The 23,634-nt window shown below is 39.2% G+C and overlaps 1 protein-coding gene across 1 annotated transcript in view; it reads left to right on the top strand.

Moving 5' to 3' along the window:
- The window catches only part of KMT2A (lysine methyltransferase 2A), a 56,297-nt gene that overhangs the window by 12,350 nt on the left and 20,313 nt on the right, over positions 1–23,634 (top strand). Inside the window, exons 2-21 of the mRNA XM_067310261.1 lie at positions 3,520–3,589; positions 5,098–7,766; positions 9,094–9,271; positions 9,797–10,031; positions 11,331–11,395; positions 12,217–12,588; positions 13,212–13,285; positions 14,169–14,297; positions 15,154–15,267; positions 16,445–16,591; positions 16,847–16,942; positions 17,752–17,872; positions 18,698–18,811; positions 19,187–19,371; positions 19,920–20,093; positions 20,919–21,029; positions 21,274–21,347; positions 21,805–21,998; positions 22,446–22,552; positions 22,991–23,128. Coding sequence (XP_067166362.1) covers positions 3,520–3,589; positions 5,098–7,766; positions 9,094–9,271; positions 9,797–10,031; positions 11,331–11,395; positions 12,217–12,588; positions 13,212–13,285; positions 14,169–14,297; positions 15,154–15,267; positions 16,445–16,591; positions 16,847–16,942; positions 17,752–17,872; positions 18,698–18,811; positions 19,187–19,371; positions 19,920–20,093; positions 20,919–21,029; positions 21,274–21,347; positions 21,805–21,998; positions 22,446–22,552; positions 22,991–23,128 — 5,367 coding nt within the window. The remainder of the gene's footprint in view (positions 1–3,519; positions 3,590–5,097; positions 7,767–9,093; positions 9,272–9,796; positions 10,032–11,330; positions 11,396–12,216; positions 12,589–13,211; positions 13,286–14,168; positions 14,298–15,153; positions 15,268–16,444; positions 16,592–16,846; positions 16,943–17,751; positions 17,873–18,697; positions 18,812–19,186; positions 19,372–19,919; positions 20,094–20,918; positions 21,030–21,273; positions 21,348–21,804; positions 21,999–22,445; positions 22,553–22,990; positions 23,129–23,634) is intronic.

Below are 23,634 nucleotides of genomic sequence, written 5' to 3'. Positions count from 1 at the left end.
TGGTCTAATGAAGAAATTACTTGGAGCAAGTGGCTGTTTCAGTTACACTTCTAAACCTGACTGTTCATATGTAGCTTATTGCTTATCTGGTTGCATTCTCTGTCTCAGTGTTTATAATATTTCAGCATGAGTTGGTTTCAGTTAACAGCCTGCCCTTTTTTTGGTGTCGGAGACCCTTTCTGCCCGGCGCGCATGTCCTTGTGAAGGCAGTGCCGGTGCAGCAGTGTTTACATCTTGCAGCGAGCCCACGTGCTCCGGGGAGTGGCAGGCAGGCGTGACAAGGCGACTGATCTGCAGTGCTGTGTGCAAAACGAGTGTGGAGTGATGCACTCCTGCAGCATTTATTTCGCAGCTCTGTATTTGCTTGGTTTTTATTAATATATGATTAAAGTTGAGAAATGATAGTTTTTCCTTTCAGGGAAAGATCTTGGATTCTTTTAAGAAGACGGTCTTATATTTTGGAAGCTGTTTGATACAAGATTCATCTGGTAGAAACAATGCTTTTGGATTTGTGGTGTAATTCTTTTGTTTTGCTTTATCAGTGCTTTTTCCTGTTTTCTTGACATCATTGCTGCAACTGGAAAGAGCAGATAGGCAACAGGAATGTGGGGAAAGGCTGCACTGACCCCTTCAACAATGTGCAGTTATATTTGCTTACAGCAATTGTGAACTGCAGCCTAAGTTTGTATATGTTGTAACTGACTTGCTAGAACATATATTTATGTTGAAAACTTGAATCGCCTTTCTGTTCAGAAAATTTACACTATTTGCATTGTTTAACAGCAAGGATCATCAAACGGAAACCAAACAAAAAATTGAGAAACAGTTTGTCTTAATCCTTGCTTCTTTTTATCGTGTTCCAACTTGCCTGTAGACATGTAAAGACAATTTTCCTATTCCAAGTCAGTTACAATAAATGGTAAAATAATGTAGTTCTGGTAAACAGTCAGCACTGTCACAGCTTTCAATAATATTCACAGGGTAGGTATCTTGTACTTGGTATTTTTACATATAAATCCTATCAACTGTCTAATGTTAGTATAGAGAGCTTTTTCAAATATAGGTGATAGTTGTCATCCCCATCCCACCCCCTGCCTGGTCATCAATAGCAGGTCTACGTTCCCAGCTTCCGGAGCTAGGAAAACTAGTCATTTGAAGAAAAGTTTGAAATGTTTCAACTTATATGCTTACTGATTAAAAGGCAGTTAACATTAAGAAGGTGCTTTGATGATACCTGTTTGAGGTAGTAACTCTCAATCTGCGGACTTCCACGCAGGTAGCAGATCACCAAGGTGTAGAATCCACTGCTTTGGGAAGTCAGGCTGGCCCAGCTCCCAAAGGGGAGCTAGTGTATTTTTGTTGGTTGTGTACTCCAATACCTTAATATATTTCCTGTTTGTGGGCCTGGTCACACAGGGCAGTGGCAAGTGGCAACTGTGAGTCCCCGCTTTAATAGGTGTTTCATCCCAAACTGACAGATAATGGTCTTCATGTGTGTGTTTTAAGATCCTAAAACTAAACCTCTGTTTCACTAGCTGAAATTTTCTTGGTGGTCCATCCTGTAAATAGTTGTATTAAGAATTTATTATCTAGAGCAAAAGATGAAAACAGGCACTGTTTTGAGAAAATATTTTAAAACAGATGCAAGAAAAACTTTGCTATGTTGCTTTCCTGTTCCTTGTTGTTGTTGTTGTTATTAACAAGTACTGTTAAAATCTTATATTAGGCCTAAGCTAAATCCAGTCATAGTATTGTTTATTTCTTGGCACTGCTAAACTTTTCTTGTTCAGTAGTGTTGCACCTTTTCAGTTACAGTATACTGTTTTTTGTAGTACTTCCTTATCTCAAAGCTTTTGCAGATTCAAATTGTTACAGAAAACATAGAGTTATTACAGGCACCTTTGGAGTGGAATAAAATAGTTACTTTCTAGCATACAGCAACATTATACAATAGTTTAAAGAAGGAAGCAACAAATGACATATTCTTTTCAAGCTACAGAGGGACTTGAAGAGTAGAGAATGTAATTGCCTGAGTTGAGATTGTACTAGGAAAACTAGATCAACATAAAAATGTGTTACCGTAGATGATTAGGACTTGCATTTTTACAAACTGCCTGAAGAAAAACTGTCTTAATGTGAACAGAGTACATTTAATGTCATGTTGAAATATTGCCTTGGTTTGCTGTAGCAAAAATTGCCATTTAATGAATAAACAACCTTTTGTAGAACCAACATGTTCTTTGTTGTCTTGCACCTTAGGTCGGTACTACTTTGTTTGTAATCCAGTACTCTGCACCTTTTCTTCTTTCAGAGTTTGTGGTTTTTTTCCCCTCCCTATTTTTCTTATTTTCTGTTGCCTCTGTCAGTGAAAAACTTTAAAATGCACGTCAGGCCTTCATCTCTTAAAGGCTCAATCTAAAGTGAGTTTAAAAAAAAAAAAATCTTAAGTTTTAGCAGGAATTGTTTAGTAGAGAGTCGTTTGTTAAGAAAATTGTCCTTGACTTTCAGTAGTGTACCTAGACGGCTATTAATCTCATTACTCTTTGAAATGTAACATTAGTAAATGCTGTGGTCCCTTAGCAAGAAATGCTGTTTTGGTGGTAACTTTGCTGGGAGCCATAGGAGAGGGAACAACAGGGAGCTACCTTTGGTGGTTCTGAGAGAAAGCTTGTGCTGGCACCATGTGAGTTAGTAGCGCTTCTAGCTCTTCAGCACTATTTCAGACTGTGGCTATTGTGGTGAATGAATGAAGTCTACGTCTTAGAGATGACTCTGACCTCCTGTCAGTAGTTTCAGTGAAGCTGAAGTTGTTTCTTAGCCAGGCACGGAGGTGGTTGTGAGATGGAACTGATGGGGTGGGATTCATCTGAATGCATGCAAGTCTCTGGAGCGGTGGTAGAGGCTCTGTCATACTGCAGTTTCCTTGCAGAGGCCATAAGCATCACGGCTGGTTCTTGTGCAAGCAACTGTCAAGCCTGCCTTCAGGGAAAGTGGCTAGTTGTCAGAAAGAGACTTGAGTGAGTCCAGAAGCCTTGCTTAAACTCCACAATACTTGGGGCAGAATTACAGACCTCACATGCTTCTGCTCATCCAGAGAGACTTTTAAATGAGTTTGGGAGGAAGCTAGTCTGCATTTGTACTAGAAAAATAAACATGTAAAAATATATATATTTTTCTGCTTGAGTATGTCTTTAGGGTAGTTTGAATAATAGTTTATAGAGTAGACTTCTCTGTGCTTTGATACAAACAGCAGATTTTATGCACTTAAGTTTTGATTTCTTGTAGATTTGTCCTTTGTTTCCCCATAACTCTTTTTCATTTCTGCTGTAGCTGTAAACTATAGCTATTATTTATACTAGTTGCATTTCCTTTCTAGCAATTGTTTGTTAGAAGAACAAATATGGGTATATTACTTGGCAGTGGCAAATCCTTTAGAATCTTTTCATGCTTTGATCATAGTTAACTGTGTTTAGTGTTAATATCCATGCCTTCAAATTTAAAACTACTTTTTCATTGTAGGATGAACAGTTCTTAGGTTTTGGTTCAGATGAAGAAGTCAAAGTACGAAGCCCCGCCAGGTCCCCCACAGGTATGTTCAAGTATCAGCATTGGATGCTGACTTTGTATTTTCCTTTGTGATGGTTTTATCATGTCTCTCCTGCTTGTTGCAATAGTTATTTTCCAGAAGAATCTCAGCAAAACATGCTTTTTCCCTTGAGGAAGCTCAGTCTCTTCAAATCTCATACACCATAAAAGTCACAGCAGTCTTTGGATTAAACTTACTCAGTTTCAGACATTTGCTATTGTTGTGGTCTCTTTAGATCTGATTTGTTGTGGAGCAGGGGAACTCTGAGTAAAAAAGTGAGTGATACTAATGAAACTAGCACTCATAACCTGATGTTAGTATTTTAGAGAGGCAGTTATTTTAATGATAAGAATCTAGTTTAAGGAGTGCGTTCAAATGTGGGTGGACATATGTAGTTGCAGGAAAAAATAGGTGTTGGCAGTTTGTTAGTGAAAACTTGTGTCAGTTCTTGGGCTCAAAATAAGCATTATTTCTTAAGAAAATTTCTTCTGAGATATAGTTGCAACAATGTAGCCTTCAAAAAAACAAACAAATGAAATGCCCCTCTTGCCACCAAAAAAAAACTGTTTTGAGTTTTTTCATACCTTGCAATAGATTATCTGCTGTAACTAAAACTTTTTTTGTGTGTGTGAAATGAAACAAATATGGAAGACTTAAGAGTAAGCTGTAGTAAATTGTATTTTCAGCTTTCAAGATGTAGGATCAAATCATTATTGGACTGCAAGTGAATGAGTTTGGTCTTGATTTAGATTCTTGTCAATAAGTGCTCTCACCACAATGCTCTACTCAGTTTGGCCTCGCCAGCAAATTCTGTTGTGGAGAGCCTTGGTAATAGGGTGGTTCAATGAAGAAAGAAGTACATTGTCAGAACTATGTGAAGACCCGGAACGGGAATAGCTGGGTTAGTGGGTATGGATTGAAATGCATTGGTAGAGGTGAGTAATCAAGTCTTGCACATCTGCTTCATGATTCTAAGTGCAATCCTGAGTACTAAATAGATTTGAAAACTAAAAATAACTTTTTTAGTAAATTATCTTACATCAGCCTTTCCCTGCACATTGTTCTTGGCTTACTGACCTATCTGTTAGCAGTGCAGATGGATGGTACTAGAGAAGGGGGATTTTTTTTTCCCTTTAGCTGGCTGTGATCTGCTAAAAATTCTTTTAATGTGTTTGAAACATTGTACATGCCTTTATGAGTTATTGCTCCCTTTTATAGTTAAGTTGATATTGGTTTTGTGTGATTGCATATATAGTTTTTGTAAACAGGCAAGCGTGCTTTTTTAAAAAGAATTATTTAAATCATATTTTATGTGGGAGAAGAGGTTTCTTGTGAGGTAACTTTTTACAGGTATTATGATAAAACTTTATTTATTGATGGACTGAAATATTTTGGCAAGTTGTGCAGGTAGTGTGATTTATACTGAGTAAATTCTTGTGTGATCTGGATAATGCTGATCCAGCACTCAGGGAAACTTAATGTGTACTCTGCATTCTCTACTTCCCTCTCAGTTAAGTCTAGTCCACGAAAACCTCGCGGGAGGCCCCGAAGCAGTTCTGACCGAAGTTCAGCTGTACTGTCAGACTCATCATCAGTGTGTTCCCCTTCGAGCAAGTCTGAAACCACATCCATGGAAAAAGTAAAGAAGAAGGAATTGAAAAGTGGGGAAAAAAGACGAGGAAGACCTCCAACACTTACTAGCGTGAAGTTCAAATTGTCACAAGTAAAGGATGCATCAGATGTTCAGAAGGGAAGTAAAGAGGAAAAAGAAAGTCTGAAAAAAATTAAAAGGTCACCATCCACTACATTTCAGCAAGCAACAAAAATCAAGAAATTAAGAACTAGTAAACTCTCCCCACTAAAATCTAAATTTAAGCCTGGGGCAAAACTTCAGATTGGGAGGAAAAGTGTTCAGATTGTACGCAGGAGAGGTAGGCCGCCATCTTCTGAACGTTTAAAGACTTCCTCGACCTTAGTCATTAATTCACAGCTGGAGAAACCCCAAAGGATACGTAAAGAGAAGGATGGCACACCACCTCTTACAAAAGAAGAAAAGACTGCTCTCAGACAGAGTCCACGCAGGATTAAGCCTGTTAGGATTATACCTTCCACAAAAAGGACAGATGCAGCAATTGCAAAGCAACTCTTGCAGAGAGCTAAAAAGGGGGCGCAAAAAAAGATTGAGAAAGAGGCAGCTAAACTACAGGGCAGAAAGGGGAGAACCCAGCTAAAAAATATCCGACAGTTCATCATGCCAGTTGTGAGTGCTATCTCTTCACGTATTATTAAAACACCCAAGCGGTTCATTGAAGATGAAGACTATGATCCTCCTATTAAAATATCCAGACTAGAATCCACACCAAACAGCAGGTTCAGTGCTACATCTTGTGGTTCCAGTGAAAAATCCAGTGCTGCTTCTCAGCATTCGTCTCAGATGTCTTCAGACTCTTCACGGTCCAGTAGCCCTAGCGTTGATACATCTACAGACTCTCAGGCTTCTGAAGAGATGCAGGCACTTTCTGAAGAACGGAGTAATACTCCAGAAGTTCACACACCTCTGCCTGTTTCTCAGTCCCCTGAAAATGATAACAGTGACAGGAGAAACAGAAGATTTTCAATAACAGAAAGAAGTTTTGGCCAGAGGACTGCTAAAAAGCTGTCAGCCTTACCAAGTGTGCCGCAGCAGCAGTCCTCCTCTTCTCCTCCTCCCCCTTTGCTCACTCCTCCCCCACCACTGCAACCTGCTTCCAGCATCTCAGACCATACCCCTTGGCTTATGCCTCCAACCATACCATTAGCCTCACCGTTTCTTCCTACTTCTGCTGCACCAATGCAAGAGAAAAGGAAATCAATTCTGCGAGAACCAACGTTTAGATGGACCTCTCTAAAGCATTCCAGGTCAGAACCGCAGTACTTCTCATCAGCAAAATATGCCAAAGAGGGTCTTATTCGCAAACCAATATTTGATAACTTCAGACCCCCACCACTGACGCCAGAGGATGTTGGCTTTGCATCTGGCTTCTCAACACCAGGTGCTACAGCTCCAGCACGTTTGTTTTCTCTACATTCTGGAACAAGATTTGATATGCACAAGAGAAGTCCTCTGTTGAGAGCTCCGAGATTCACTCCAAGTGAGGCCCACTCCAGAATCTTTGAATCTGTAACTTTGCCCTCATCGGTTGGTCGAACCACTGCAGGAACTTCTGCAACAGGTGTATCTTCTAGAAAACGAAAGAGAAGAGTGTTTAGTCCTATCCGATCAGAACCCAGATCTCCTTCGCACTCCATGAGGACAAGAAGTGGGAGACTTAGTACCTCTGACCTGACAACTCTCACCCCACAGTCTTCTGTCTCTTCCTCATTAACTAGCATTTCTGTTAGTTCTCTTGCCACTAGTGCCTTAAATTCAACTTTTACTTTTCCTTCTCATTCCCTAACACAGTCTGGGGAATCAGCAGAGAGAAGCCAGAGACCAAGGAAGCAGACTAGCACTCCAGCAGAGCCTTTCTCATCTAGTAGTCCTGCTCCTCTCTTTCCCTGGTTCACGTCAAGTCCCCAGACAGAGAGAGGGAGGAACAAAGACAGGGCTACAGAGGAACTGTCCAAAGATAAAGATGCTGACAAAAGTGTGGAGAAGGACAAGAGCAGAGAGAAAGACAGAGAGAGAGAAAAGGAAAACAAACGGGAGTCAAGGAAAGAGAAAAGGAGAAAAGGGTCAGAAATTCAGAGCAGCTCTGCTTTGTTTCCTGTAGGTAAAATGCCCAAAGAAAAAGTTGTCAGTGAAGATGTTGCAGCATCATCTTCGGCAAAAAAACCTGCTGGGCGGAAAAAATCTACAGCAATAGATCCTGTGGCAGATGTTTCCACTGCTGCTCTGGTAGATACGACAACCATCAAAACCAAAACATCCAAGAAAGGTAGAGGGGGGTTAGACAAATCAGAACTGGACCTCAGCCCCACTGTGCCATCTTTGGAGAAGGAAAAAGCTCTGCGTCTTTCTACTCCTTCGTCAAGCACTGTCAAACATTCCGCTTCCTCCATCAGCTCTATGTTGGCTCAAGCAGACAAACTGCCAATGACTGACAAAAGGGTAGCCAGTCTCCTGAAAAAGGCAAAAGCCCAGCTGTACAAGATTGAGAAGAGCAAGTCCCTCAAACAAGCAGATCAGCCAAAAGCACAGGTATTTATTTTTTTCAAGTTTTTTTGCTAGAGTGCATCTTATTTTGAACTTGCACTGAAAATCACTAGTAGCTTTCATATCTGAAAAGTGAAGAATTAACATATCAAGCTAAGTAGCTGTTAGTGCAACAGATGGTAAATGATCTGAAAATGAGAAGCACTGGGCAGAAGTTGAGGGGGAGAGAAAGCTGCTGTAGTCAGCTCAAGATGGAGCTGCATGCATTTTTAGAGAACAGTACAGACTAGTTGCTTATTAGGTTTCTCTGTATAAATCTAAGCAAAATGGTCATCAAGAACAGTACGAGTTTATAAAAGCAAGGTTCTGGCAAATTACAGTAGTCTTGGTGTTGGATGTTTCTTGTAGACCCTTCTTATGTGTACAGCTGGTTTCTAAAGATAAAGGTGATTCTGGCTCTTTTCTTTCTTTCTCCCCCCGCCCCCCGTAACTCTGCATTGTGATGATCTGTTACTTCTGGGAGGGAGTAAGATTCATTGGGATTTTGGACTTGATTGGAAAACTGCTTCCCACTGCTTTCCTCTCTTCTCTCTCTGTTTCCCTCACCCCAAAAAGACCCTTTTCTCCAGTCCCTTTTAACTACTAAAAAGGTAGGTATTTTATGACATAAATACGCTCTCAGAGAATATTTCCTTTATAGTTAAACTATTACTTTGCTTTATGGCACCAGTGTTAAAAATTACTACTGTGTATATTAAATAGAAAACTCCAAAGCTTTTGTCCCTGAAATGAAGATGTGCATGTTTCTGTATGTCTGGCCAGTTTATATTAAGAAGCCCAGACCCTCACAATTAGCTGTTATGGGGAGTTTTTTTATTAGGAAACGTTTCAGAATCATATGATGAAAACAGAAAATTGCACTGAAATGCTACATTTCTTTTGATACCTCAGTAAACAGAGACCCCTCTTCTTACAGGCTAGCAGCAACAAAGCTATCAAACAGCTCGATTTACCTCTCTTCTGCCAGATCAGTTAGTACTGAATGTTAGTCAGTTTATCCTAATTCCAGGCCATTTTGAATTTCTGATACCAGTGCCTTACTGTGTGAGTGAGTTCAGTTTCTGGTAGCAGGGAGGAAGTTACCTTCTAATTCCAAATTAGTAAGACTTCTCGTTCTTTCAGGTTTATCCTCTCTTGGATAACTGAGGCTTAGAAGGCCGTATCCTTATTTTTATTCTGATTTGTATGAAGTGCAAGCTAAGATATAATTTAACTCTTTTTAGGTTACTTTGAAGTTTCTGTTGCATGTTTTCCAATCTCATTATGATACCTTTCTTAGGAATACTGTATGTTCTCATACTCTGAAATCTAGGGACAAGAGAGTGATTCATCAGAAACATCAGTTCGAGGACCACGAATAAAACATGTTTGCAGGAGAGCAGCTGTTGCACTGGGCCGTAAGCGAGCAGTGTTTCCTGATGACATGCCCACTCTGAGTGCCTTACCATGGGAAGAACGAGAGAAGATACTGTCTTCCATGGGGAATGATGGTAAGTTAGCTATTTTAGTTTTGAATTTGTGGATTCTGTTTGTTCACTACTTCATTTAGTGGCATCTTTACATATATTATATATATGGCTAGGTATCTGAACTTGTACAACTGAGCACTTCAAGTAATTAACAGGGGAAAGTATATTAAACAGAATGGTGCTTTTTTAAATTAAAATGCTACTCTAACAGGATTAGTAATCCTTTTAACCTTTGTTAATCTTTTATAAAAATGTGTTACACAGTAAGCTTTCAGTCTGCTGAAGTGCGCGTGTATGTATGTATATGTGTGTATATATGTATGTGTGTATATATATATACATACATGTGCATATATATCTATACGTGTGTGTGTACATACATATATACATACACACACACACACAAATATATGCGTGTGTGCGTGTACCCCTAGTGTGGCTCTGCAGATGAACTTATGCTTGATAGAATTAATTCTATTAGCAAGCTGGATGTTTCTGAAACATTCTTTAGCATCAGTGAATTCACATTAGAATTTTTTTTGACAGATAAGTCATCAATAGCTGGCTCGGAAGAGGCTGAACCTCTTGCTCCACCTATCAAACCAATTAAGCCGGTTACCAGAAACAAGGCTCAGCAAGAACCTCCAGTGAAGAAGGGCCGACGCTCAAGGCGCTGTGGGCAGTGTTCAGGCTGTCAGGTTCCAGAAGACTGTGGTGTCTGTACTAACTGTCTAGACAAACCCAAGTTTGGTGGGCGCAATATAAAGAAGCAGTGCTGCAAGTAAGTGTGCATCTGAGAAATTGTTTAGCTAATTCCTACACTGGGTGGAATACGCACACCCATACTCTTGGGTAGGGAATGATGGACTTCCCCTGTAGCTCAGGCTTTGGAGGATTTTGGCCTGGGCTAATGCTGGGTCACAGCAGGGACTAAAAACAATTTGATTTAAGAGACTAGATGATGATCTGAGGTATGCTGGCTACGAGCTCTTTTTCTGTATTTCACTTCTAACTTATTTTCCCCAGTTGAAGAAACTGGCATGGGATTGTAAAGCATTTGGTATGAGACCAGTGACTTTCATGGCTATGGTAGTATGGATTATTGCAAGAAAGGCACCAAAAAAAAAAAAGTATTTTCTCAACTGATGTTTTTGAAGAACTTGTTTTTTTTAACTGATGTTTATCCAGTACATAAACTTAATATAACAAAGATGTCTCTGGATGTCACTAAGAAATACCACTTTTTCCTTTGTGTGTGTGTGTGTGTATATAATACATATCACTTAGTCTGAACCTTTTGCTTTTTTCAATTGCTCTATTAAGTCAATTTTACCAGACTAGATAATCTGTCTGAGAAGGCAGCAAGTGAAGTGGTATCAACAACAATTGTTGTGATATGAAAGCTATTTATAAAGCATAGCCATGAGACTTGCTGTGTAGTGCTCATCTGTGTGAAAACACTCTGCAGCCTACGATCTGTAAGTAGTCACACTCTTAGTAGCTTTGCCCAGACCTTGGGCAAGGTTTCAGAACCATGGGCCCTGCTGCAAGAAAAAAAGTCTAGCCTAGCATATTGGAGACATTGTGTGGTAAACGTAAGAAAAATAGGAATTAAAGTAGAACACATCAAACACTTGGTTTCAGTCCCACTCCATATAAACGGAGTGACTACTTTTGTCTGAAATGGCCTAACTTTGGACTACATAAAACCTACAGTTGAGAGAATGTGGTTTGGTTTTTTAGAGCTCTTGGAAGTATTCTGATACTTCTCAAATGCCAGTATCTAAGAAATATAGTCCAGTGAAACAGAGTTATTGTACTGGCGGTTTTATTAACCTTATAACTGCGTGTTGAATGTGGCAAACCAAAAGGAAAATAAAAAGCTTTTTTGGTTTTAAATATTTCTGAAGAAAAAAAATTTTTTTAATTATTTGGAAAAGACTATTGGGAGTATTGAATGACTGGTGAATTCATAAAATTTTTTTTCAATTTTTCATGTTCAAAGTTTACAGAGTGCATTTCTAATGTCTGTGCATTTTTCTTCTGATTTCTAATTGCACAACACATTTTTTCTTTGTAGAATGAGGAAGTGTCAGAATCTACAATGGATGCCTTCCAAAGCATATCTCCAGAAGCAAGCTAAAGGTAGGCTAAAAGATTTCACTCTTGAGTGTAGCACCAGAGAGAAAATTTTCATATCTTAAACTTTTTTTCTTTATGCCGTCATTGTGGCTACACTGAGCTATAAAAGATTAGTGTGAAGCCAAATGTTAACAGGGAGTCTGACTGTTCTGATGATGTCAGATGAAAGTTGTGAGAGAGGTATGAGTAGGGGCAGCTTCTATAATCCATAACGGTGGCTGCCATTTTCAGCGCTGGACTTGTAGTTTTTCCTTCCTTTTGTAGGGAACTGCTGCTGATGGCTGATCAGTCTCCCCTCTGCCCTTCAGGTGAAACATTTGTCAGAGATTTACCTGTTCCTGAATGACATGGGGATTGATGAATCTCTTGGAGCCTCCTTGTCTCTGACATAGGGCTTAAGTGAACCATCATAAGTATTCTATTAAATCCCAGCATTCTCAGTACTGAACTATTGGAGGTCCTTGAGTTAGCATGACAGTGATCAGGTGGCTCTCTTAAAACTTCTTGAACTTCACCATACAAAATCTGCTTTCTCTTTTGTGCAGTTAAGCTGTGCATCTGCTTTACTACACAAGCATTTTGCTTAGTGATCTGTCAGAATAGAGGCCCAAAATATTAGAACAGAGATTGCAACAATAAGTCAAGTGCATTAATTTTACTGACAAAAATGCTTTTCTTCTGGGGTACTGATTTTTCTTTCATATGAAGGAACAACAAAAAATTCTGACATCAAAATGTCTGTTTCCTTATTTAAAAAGGGCTGTGTATCATTTGAAGTCATGCAATTTCATCTGCGTGACTGTATTAATGATTTTTCTTCCTAGCTGCAAAAAAGAAAGAGAAGAAATCCAAGGCAAATGAAAAGAAAGAAAGCCATTCTGGAAAGAACCAGTTGGACTCTGGACAGAAACAAGCTCCTCAGACTGTTTTAGCCAGAGAAGATAATACCGTGAAGAAGAGCAGTGAGCCTGCCCGTAAGCCCGTTGAGGAGAAGCATGAGGATGGGAATTCCTGTGTTCCAGTGATGGAGCCCAAACAGGTCCCTGCCTCTGGTGCCAGAAGGACTGGCAAACAGGCACCCCAGCTGGTTCAGCTCCCTTCTTCTCAGCCACCAAGCTCAGGACCTTTGAAAAAAGAAGCACCTAAACTTACCACTTCTGAGCCTAAGAAAAAGCAGACTCCACAGCCAGAAATAGGTAAATGTGACTGTTCGTCTTCCATACATTTGAATCATGTTAAGTACAGCTGAATATTAATACTGCTAAAAACTGTTGGATTTTAAAACTGGTAAGTGCTTTATGGTCTGGTGAAATTACAGCAAATTATTTTGGGGAATTTTACTTAGAACTGTGGTCCTTCTCTTGAACCATACTGTATGTATAAAGGTGGGTGGAAGGATGTCCATCTTTCATGTGATTTTTAGTCATGCAGTCATGGCAATCTTAAAGCATAGTTTCAATAGCATTAATCTTATTGACTGTTCACAGTCTGAATGAGAAATACAAGAATGTAATCTTTTACTACTAAAACATGGCCTGCTTGCATGTAGTACATAACAACATGAACAGTAACCAAAGAGGCAGCTCCAGGACTTTTGTGTCTTGGCACCTGGAACATTTGGGATTTTTAACAGAGTAAGCCTGACTGGTTATACCTTGAGGAGAAGTTCAAGTCGTAGCTGGTGATGTGTAGTCACAAAAGGGGATGGAAAAATTCCAGTCTAAAATTCATCTCACACTACAAAATTTGTTTATTCCTTTTCCTCTCTACAAGTGGTTTTTACTTGAAATACTCCTAAAATTCTTTTCCCTCTCCCTAGGCACAGAACAAAGCAAACAGAAGAAAATTGCTCCTCGTCCAACTTTCCCTGTGAAACAGAAACCTAAAGAAAAGGTGAATACTGTGTGTTGTTTTTGTTTTGTTTTTTACAGTCCATAAATTTCAAGAAGTTGAAACTTGTGTGACTTCTAGCTATCTGGATAGAAGTGTATTGTCCTTACTAACCCTTTGGCAAATTTTTGTGCTTAAAATGTCAATAGGAACACTATTTTTATCATTAAAAAGCCATTCAGAATTCACTTCTGCACCTTTGATTTAAGATAGATCTGACTTGATTCCTAACGCTATTCAAGATTGATGTGATATCTAAAAAGGAAAAAGTTTTCAGTCCATTCAAGGAGAAATGTGTACCTTATGAGTCTGAGCCAAGTCATGCAGATGCTAGTTTTTTTTCTTGGCCTCAGTACGTTGGTACCAAATTACTTGGCATATGCCTAAGGTGCAGTTTATATATTAACTTGTTCCAAGACTTACATGTCATTGGACAGAGGCTAGATTGTCCATATTTTCTAGCTAAAAAATTGAACTATCTTCCTGTTATAAACACAACATTTTTTTTTGAGAAAAACCTGAATTGTCTTATTTAAATCTGTGTGAGAAATGTGTAGATACTAGTTAGGTCCACACTTGCCCCACCACATTTAAAACAACAAACAAACAAAAACCCCAGGAAACAGCATTCTGATAAGAGAACAGAATGAATGACATGACCATAGAGGAAGATGCAGCAAATGGAAGTAGAAACGTAATTGTGTTTGGAATGCTCTATAAAAGGGTTTGCAAAATTATTACTTTCTTTGAACTTTTGCAGACTTCTTAATTCTGTGCTGGTTTCAGGGATTTTTTGTATGTGAATTATCTGAAGTGTTTCATATGGTTTACTGTTGAAGTGTAACGTTTGGGGTTGGGATTAATGCAGGCTTCTTTACTTGACCAGGAAAAGCCCCCTCCTATCAGCAAGCCAGAAAGCAGCACGCTGAATTTGCTCAGTACTCTGACTAATGGAAACAGTTCCAAGCAAAAAGCACCTACAGATGGAGTCCATAGAATCCGAGTGGATTTCAAGGTAGAGGACCAAATGTGTTAAGTATTTGAATATTAACTGACTCTAAACACTGGTGCTACAGCCCCTCAAGAGTGCTGACAGTGATTTCTAAGTTTGCGTGTCTGGGACCGTTCAGAGAGAACTGTAAATAGGAACCTTCATGACAAGTCATTTGGTTGATTTTTAGACGTTTGTTATGCCTTTTTTTTCTTATAATTAGAGTACTGGATGAAGAGACAATTAAACCTTTAAACCTTAACTGTCAAAGTGAGGATGAGCAAGAATTTGAGGTTTATGAAGAATTATTCCATTAAGATGGAACTATAAAACCTTACCACCACTTGAGTCAACAAGATTTGGGGAAAATGTTAGTAATTTGTAATTCACAACATTTTGGGTATATTTGGGGTTTTTAAACTGATAAATCATGTACTTTTCTGAACAACAGTTGTTGAAATAATAAAAATTTATATTTTCCTATTTTAATTTTTCAGTCCCTCTATTAGTTTTAACACTGGAGGCTATAGTGAGATCTTATAAGTGTTTTATACAAATATGAAGTTTTAATAAAGTCTAATTATTCTGAAAATTCATTTTTAGTAGTAATTCTGCACTTGTGAAAAACTTTGTCTTGTTCTTTAAGCTTCCTTTCTGTAGAGGAAAGGGTAGTATATTATTGAGCCCATTTGCCAAGAATACTGATGAGATGTGACTGTTTTAATATACACTATAAAATAGACCAAGGTAGAAGTTAAAATAACTTTGGTTTTAGAACACTTAATTACAGGCAAAGATGTATAAAGCAGCAATGTGAGCACTTTGTACTGATGTTGTATTTCTTTATTCTGCATGATGATGTATCCTTTTGTGCTTTCAGGAGGACTGTGAAGTGGAGAATGTTTGGGAGATGGGTGGGTTAGGCATCGTGACCTCGGTACCTATTACTCCCAGGGTGGTCTGTTTTCTCTGTGCCAGCAGTGGACATGTGGAGGTAAAGCATTGTGTTCTGCTGTTGATGACTTAAGCACCATGTTACAAAAAAAGTCTTATAATTCCCTTAATCCAGAGGAAATTAAAATAACATCTGTAAATCTGTCCTTGCTACACTTCGTCCCAGGATACTAAAAATGCAAGATATTTAAATTCAGTGTAAAGACTTCTGGAGTACTTTGGAAGTGAACTGGTATTAGATGTAAAAGACAGTATTTTCAAGAGCACCTGAGTCTCTTCTTAGGCATAATTTGGACCCCTACCTCTTATGTAAAGCAGGAACTTTGCATTCTGTTAACTTAAAATCAAAATCAGGCTTCTAAATAATTTTAAAAGGGGTTTAGGCACTGCTGACTTTCTCAGGTGTGCCTATATCTACTAGGAGTTGCAAACCATTGCTGAAACATGACTGAAAAGCTGCTGGTGCTGTTTAAGCATTGGCTTTTGGCTTAAGACTTATTAAATGCATTCCCAGGAGAAGACAGGTGTCTTCTCAACATTTCAGACCAGTTGCCTTGGGAAGCACTCTAGAGAAGGCTTGTTTACAATCAGTGAACAATACTTGAAAAAAGTGAGGTTAAATTTTGCATGTGAACACCATTGCATGAAGGTCTGTTTGGACATGGAGCCATTCCCTTCTCAGTCAGGCTGCTCAAGTGAAAAAATAGATTCTTCCATGCCTTTTGACTTTGAGTCTGCAGTATTTGTGCCCTGAGGACTATTCTTTTTCTGATATGATCAGCCTTATAGAGGATACTTAGAAATTAGAAGAGCTTTCAAATGGGCCATCTAAGCTGAATGAAGGGAAAGATGTCTCTCTTGGCTCTGCTCGTTTGTCCCATCCTTCTTCAGACAATGTGGCTTTTTTATTCGGTTGGCTTCTGTTACAGAGAGGGTGAGAAATCTTGAAGGTCTATAGGCCTGTGCCAGTACTCAGAACACTTAAATAAAAGTGACCAAACTCTTGTTTGCTGCTAGATGCTTAATCTAGGTAGGCGAACACGTATTTAGGCTAACTGAAGTACGCACACAATTGCCCTAGCAAAATGTGTCAGTAAATATCTGTGTTCTGTCAGTTGTAAAGCAAAATTTGAAGTAGATTGGAGAGCAAGTGGTTTTGTTTGGGAATTCAGGAAAGCTTTTGACTTGCTAAAACCTCCCTCTCCCCCCCCTTGTAGTTTGTGTATTGTCAGGTCTGTTGTGAGCCCTTCCACAAGTTCTGCTTAGAGGAGAGCGAGCGGCCCCTGGAGGACCAGCTGGAAAACTGGTGCTGCCGTCGCTGCAAGTTCTGCCACGTGTGTGGGAGACAGCACCAGGCCACCAAGGTACCCTGAACCGCTGGGCAACCAAGTGGGCAGCCAAAGCTCTTCTCATGCCATTAAACATGGAACGGGAAGCAGTGGAGCACAGAATCTCTGTCTGAATACTGCTATGTGTTATTGCGAATTTATCTTGAGTCACTTAGTTGCAACTTTCTCCTGTTGCCCTGAATAGGAGATGTAATATAAAATGAATATGCCCAGAATTTTGCATCCTCTCTTGGGTTTCTGTTCAAATATTTTTTCCTGTTATTCTTGTAGCAGTTGCTGGAGTGTAACAAGTGCCGAAACAGCTATCACCCTGAGTGCCTGGGCCCAAACTACCCAACAAAACCCACAAAGAAAAAGAAAGTTTGGGTGAGGTTTCTTGATTTCTTTTTTGGGTAATTCACTTGTTGACTGATCATAACTACAGAGCAAAGCTCTGCAAATTGCTTGCTCTACTGCAATTATTTAGCCTTTCAGGAAGGGTGCCTATGGCATTGGAAGGTACATTTGGAAATAGATTTCTCACTAAAGTTTGGGTTGTTGGTAATTCTCTGAACAAGCAGACTTTTACAGGGATTACTCCTTATTTAGTTGTAATAATTCTTCTGATCATAGTCACAGAACATAGAAGAGCTCTTTAGAACACAAACACTTTTTTAGCAAACTTACTAGTTGACACTGGTACTGAGAGACAGATTGGATTAATGTACTATTTAGTGTCTTTCCACTTCTTGTTCTAAACAAGTGCAAAAGTCATGCCTATGGTGTACCTGGTACTAATAGTTTTTAAAGCATTTTCTACTGTATTGTCCTCTGAGTTGGAAAACTGATAAAATATGACTTTATATTTTAGGTCAGAAAAAATGCCGTAATGTTGTCCCGTCGAACACATGCTTTTTCATGTGAAAGGTGATTTTATCATTAGCACAGCTAGCAAGGACAGAAGAACCATAATGTAACTTTTTTTTTTCCTGTTGCATCATCACCATGTTACCATAAAGGGAGGAAGGTCTTTTTCCTTTAAAAGAATTTCTGGTATTTGAAATGCCTTATTCTGTTGTGTAAGCTTTTTGCACTCATTAAATAATAAAAAAGTATGAAATGTATCATTAGGACTAAAGAATGGAAGCCATTGGATAAAAGCAAATAACTCTTGCCAAATGTGTCTCTCTTTCCAGATATGTACCAAATGTGTTCGCTGCAAGAGCTGTGGATCAACAACACCAGGCAAAGGGTGGGATGCGCAGTGGTCTCATGACTTCTCACTGTGTCATGATTGTGCCAAACTCTTTGCTAAAGGTACATAAAGTTGTGATTATTTACAGCAGATGTCTTTTGAGGTGGTCTGATTCTAATGAGACAGTGTCAGAGTAGAATGAAATGAGGGCCTACCAGCTTGTCAGTGGTACAAATAGGTGTGCGGCCTAATGTTGTGGTCAAGAATCAGAGCCTGTATAACGAAAGCTCTTATAGGGAAGCTAAATTCTAAGGTTTTATAATAACTAACAAAAGTCGCTGCTGTTTTATTGGCAGAGTTTGAGGTTTCCAGAATTTAAGCCCTATAAAATATAATAGCAATTATTACAGACCTGTTGGTCCAGGGCATGAGGTAGCAGCTGAGAAAATGACGTTCTAAAGGAGTCCTGACTTAAGAGCAATGAAATCCCTATTGTGAGTAGGGCAATTGCTCCTTCTTCATTATTTACTGTACATTAGGCCTTTGAATCTAGGAGGGGCACTCTGGGAAAATTCCAGGGTAGAAAATCTTGTTTATTCTATTTAATTTCTTGCCTATACGTCATCTTTGTTGCTTTCATTCCACTCTGTAAACCTAACTGCATATAGCACTTTCTTAGTCTTACCATAAAAAAGAGTACCTAATAATGGAATTTTTGGCTAATAATAATAATTGTGGGATAATAATGGAATTGTTAGTGGTCTTCCAGGCAGGTGATTTTTGTGGTCGCTTTTTTCAGTGTTGTAAAAGTAGATGTAGTTGTATCAGCAGCTTACTGCTGGGAGGTTTCAGAGAGCTGCTTTCTTGGTGTTCTGGTAAGTAACGATCTGGCCTTTAAGGTGCACATGGCAGCTGAACCGCTGATAAAAATCCTGTCTTGTTTGCAGGAAACTTCTGTCCTCTCTGTGACAAATGCTATGATGATGATGACTATGAGAGTAAGATGATGCAGTGTGGAAAATGTGACCGCTGGGTCCACTCCAAATGTGAAAACCTTTCAGGTAAGGCAAACTCTTAGCTCCTCAGCCCTTAAGAATATGAGGCACCAAGTAGACCAAAGCAATCCAGTTTTGGACCTTTCTACTTTAGTGTTGCATAAAAGCCCTTGCCTGTTGTGACCTACCTGAAAAAAAACTATAGAAAGGTTACAGGCAAACCAGTGTTCGTATCAGTGATATACTGAACACTTATGACTGGCCTCAAATGCAGTATCAATCAATAGGAGTTGCACAAGGTGTTTTTGTTCCGGGGAAGATGTTTGATTTAGACAGCAAGTGTGGTACACAGAGTAGGGGGGTTTCCCTATATCAGTCTGTCAGTAAGTAGTTCAGATTGTTATTCTTTGTTTTGGGTTTGTTTGTTTGTTTTGTGTCCAGACGAAATGTATGAGATACTCTCTAACTTGCCTGAGAGCGTAGCATACACCTGCATTAACTGTACAGAACAGCATCCTGCTGAATGGCGTCTCGCGCTGGAAAAGGAGCTGCAGGTTTCTTTAAAGCAGGTTTTAACAGCCCTGTTGAATTCTAGAACTACTAGCCATTTGCTGCGTTACAGACAGGTAAGTTGAAGCCTCCTGTTAACATATATTGGCTTGAAGTGTTGCCTGGCATTCAGTTGAATTTTGGTATTGCTGTGCATCATACTTCGAAAAGTTTCTTTACTGTAGTTAAAACAACATGTATTGTGATTTTTGTTTTCTTTCTTTGTTCATTCTTATGAAAACTTCTGAGGACAAAGAAAAGATAGGATAGAGTTCTTCATGGAATAGGGAGATTTTAGGTCTGTGATGGTGAAAGTGCCTCTTTGAGAGAATAACAAGATTTTAGTCTTGAAATACGTATTCAGAAATATGACTCCTGAAAAATGAATTTAACCTTTGTATCTGATCCCTCTGCCTTGCTGTGTGCTTTAGAAGTCAGCAGCAAAAAGCTGGTTAAGTATCTTTTTATTTGTTTTAGATGAGAATACAGGGCTTTGAGTGTCCTTTCTTTCACGTTAATGAGAATCTTCTTGCCTGTAAATGTGCAGTAGAATATGTCGTGAGTAGTAGCCGCATCTCAATACTAAATAACCGATGTCTGTCTGTTGGTTTGCTGTTGTTAACAGGCAGCCAAGCCACCTGATTTAAATCCTGAGACAGAAGAGAGTATCCCATCTAGAAGCTCTCCTGAAGGTCCTGATCCTCCTGTCCTAACAGAAGTCAGTAAACAGGAGGAGCAGCAACCTCTGGATCTGGAAGGAGTAAAAAGAAAAATGGATCAAGGAGGTTACACTTCTGTGGTATGCCAGAGTTTTAGAGTTTCCTTCTAATTTGTAGATCCTATAAACTGCTTTATGAGCTGTGATATTTGTAACTGAGCATGCTGAAGCCTTTTCTTTATGAACAAGGAAACAAGTTAATGTGGTACTAAAAATAATTCTGCCTGGCACTCATGTTAATGTTAGCCCAAAGACATGTAAATTCTACTGTTATATGAGTCTCTTTAACCAGCGGTGATACTTGGTTAAAGCACCTCTACTCTTAGTCAAACATTTGTGTTCAGGGAAACAGGATATAGGTCATGTTTTACTTGCAGTGTCTGACAGAAAGCCTAGGCAAACGACATTGATGATAGTCCATTATCTGGAAACTAATAATTCATGTTTGGAGGCATGATGTCTTTAGGAGTGATTTGTATAAACTGCTAATATGAAGTGAATCGGTTTCCCTTGTGGGGAGCAGTTTTTTCCTCCCCTCACCCCAAAGCCTGTAATCTTAAGGAAAAGTGTATATTCCAAAGTGCTATTGCAAGCATGCTGTTGCCAAGCTATGGCCAAATCCTTGTGAGGCAGGTAGCTTAGTTGGTTTAAAGTAAAAGTCAGCAGTCAAATTCTGATTGAAGGAAGAAGTGAGCAATTACGGTTTTATTTGTTTAGCAATTCTGCTAGTCAGATTGCAAATACACAGAACTACTTGCTTTTTGCAGCCAAATTCTTTTTCTGCATAAATCAGTGTTCTGATTTATCAGTCATCAAGAAGTCCGTTTGATGCCTTAAAAATTAGGGGATGGTATAGCTGTGCAAGAGACAATCCTGCTGATATGAAATTTTGTGGCTTTCTTATAGTTGGAATTTAGTGATGATATTGTGAAGATAATTCAAGCAGCCATTAATTCGGATGGAGGGCAGCCAGAAGTTAAAAAAGCCAATAGCATGGTCAAGTCCTTCTTTATTCGGGTGAGCAGGACAGCAGTTATTTGAAATCTGCTTTGTATCGTATCACTGTTTATGTTGCTGTTGGAATCCAAAAGGTCCATCACGCTTATTGTTGCTTGGGTATTTCCAAGATTTATAATAATATTTTGTCAAAGTTCCTAATGAAATCTTACTAGTTGTACATTTGCAGTAGATCTTGGCTGAATTTCTTTGGATTTTTAGGTATGTTGTATAACATTTCTAATTGAGTGTTGTTTTCCTTCAGCAAATGGAGCGTGTTTTTCCATGGTTCAGTGTAAAAAAATCCAGATTTTGGGAGCCAAATAAAGTAACAAGCAAGTAAGTAATTGTTCTGTGTCTGACTGCGACACCCTGCAGTTTGCCAGCTGTCAAAGTGAAAAGTATCAAGAGAGCCTGTATTTTAGAAGTAGAACAGTAATCACATTCCCTGGTCTTGCACACACTTCATGGTTCTGAAGCAGAGACCAAAAGCATGATTTAGAACTAGGTATATTGTGTGTTGGTTTTTCAGTCCTGTCCTTCCTTCCACCTCTCTCTCCTTCCCCCATCTGGTGTGGCCTTATTCTGCATCCGTGTTCCTCAAAAGAAACAGCCAGCCACATCCCAAACCTTGACATATAAGTGACTGGTCATAGTCTTTGTTGAGAGCACATGGGGACTGTGAGTAATTAAATGAACTGTTATTGGATATTGAATGTTGGTAGCGCTAGTATACTGCACACAAGGTCCCTTGGTGTAGCCAGGTCTGACAGCTGACTCCTTGTTGCATTTTCAGCAGTGGTATGTTGCCGAATGCGGTGCTGCCCCCTTCGCTTGACCATAATTATGCTCAGTGGCAGGAGCGTGAAGAGAACAACTGCACTGAACAACCCCCTCTGATGAAGAAAATCATTCCAGCTCCAAAACCCAAAGGGCCTGGAGAGCCAGATTCACCAACTCCTCTGCATCCTCCTACACCACCTATCTCTAGTAAGAAAATAGATTGCAGCAGTGATGGCCCCAAACCCAGAGTACTTCATTCCAAACATTCTAGTAGTAAAGAGAGGGCTATATTAGTCTTGTATACCACTGAAGAATTTGGGAGACCAGTGTGGCCTGAAATCATTCAGTGGCTGTTATATATGAGATATTTCTAATTCAGACTGTAATAGGCAGTGTACAGCCTAGTTTTGCCAGTTGTCTGGATTCCCTGTGCTGAGCTTGGGCCTAGAACTACATTTTCATCTGCCTCTTTTTCCCCAAACAAGGGCTGTGTAGAGGCTGATGCCTGCTTTTCCTTGCTTTACAAGCTAGTTATTGAAACTCTAGGATGCTGTTTGGCTCTTTTGCTCTGTTCACCTACTGACAATTTTTCCAGATAAATTTTTGCCTCCCTGACCTTCAAGAATAAACAGCATTCTCTCTTTTGACTATAAGGTTCTGACAGAAGCAGAGAGGATAGTCCTGAACTTAATCCACCTCCAGATGTAGAAGACAACAGGCAGTGTGCATTGTGCCTGAAATATGGTGATGATAGCGCTAATGTAAGTACCTGGCACACACCCATTTTGATAACAGCTGATATAAGCAGTAATTACCATCTTGTTCTGGTTAAAAAATAGCATGGCCTTAACTTCAGAGGTGTCTTTAAGGCAATTCACTAAGTAACAACACTACATTTATGTGAGCAGCATACATTTCTAATACTGGAAGACTCATGAAATACCTGTAAGAATGGAATTTAGTTTTTCTGCTTCCTAAGGTTGCATTTCATAATGTATGTACTTAGCTGTAGTCTTCTCTGCCTAATTAACATTTATCTTTTAAACTCCGAAGTTACCACTTGTTGGTGATTTCTTCATGGGTCGATGATTCCTTTTTTGGGGTGAGTTTAAATCCAGTGCAGCTGAAACCTACTGGGCTTTTTGTGCATTGTTGCATCTGTGGAACATTTGAAAAGAATGTTTCCTTATGTTCTTTAGGATGCTGGACGTCTTCTCTATATTGGCCAAAATGAATGGACACATGTGAACTGTGCTTTATGGTCAGCAGAAGTATTTGAGGATGATGATGGTTCTCTGAAAAATGTGCATATGGCTGTGATCAGGGGAAAGCAGCTGGTGGGTATAAGTAAACAGTGCTCTGTTAAACATCAGACTGCCTTACACAAAACAGATTGGAACCCAGCTAAAATATTCCTCCTGTGTGGGTTTTTTGTTTTGGGGTTTTTTTTTCCAGCTCTGTCCCCCTTCTTGCTTTTCTTTTTTCTTTTTTCTTTTTTGACACTGGGTAGAAGTGACTGAAGATACTTTGAATTTTATTTCTTACTTGCTCAGTGTGACGCTCAGGGAAAATTGTGAAGACCAAGAGGAATTTGTAAGAGCAGAATTTGAGGCTAATGCTTAATAGATTCCTGTTTTTCTGAGAGGGTCTTCAATTGCCAATGCTGTACCTTCAGCAGTTGACACCGTATCTATGGTGACAACATGTTTTTTTTAAAAAAAAAAAAAAGAAGAAGAAAAAAAAGAATATGTAAAGGACAGCCAAATGCTGTATTAAAGTACAACATCTAGCTCTATGGTACTAGGACTTACCAGGTCCTCTATTGGAGTCTGAACTGATGACA

Source organism: Apteryx mantelli, chromosome 23, assembly GCF_036417845.1.
Source record: "Apteryx mantelli isolate bAptMan1 chromosome 23, bAptMan1.hap1, whole genome shotgun sequence".
In the NCBI taxonomy this organism is placed as follows: Eukaryota; Metazoa; Chordata; class Aves; order Apterygiformes; family Apterygidae; genus Apteryx; species Apteryx mantelli.
This window is presented reverse-complemented; position numbering and strand designations above follow the sequence as displayed.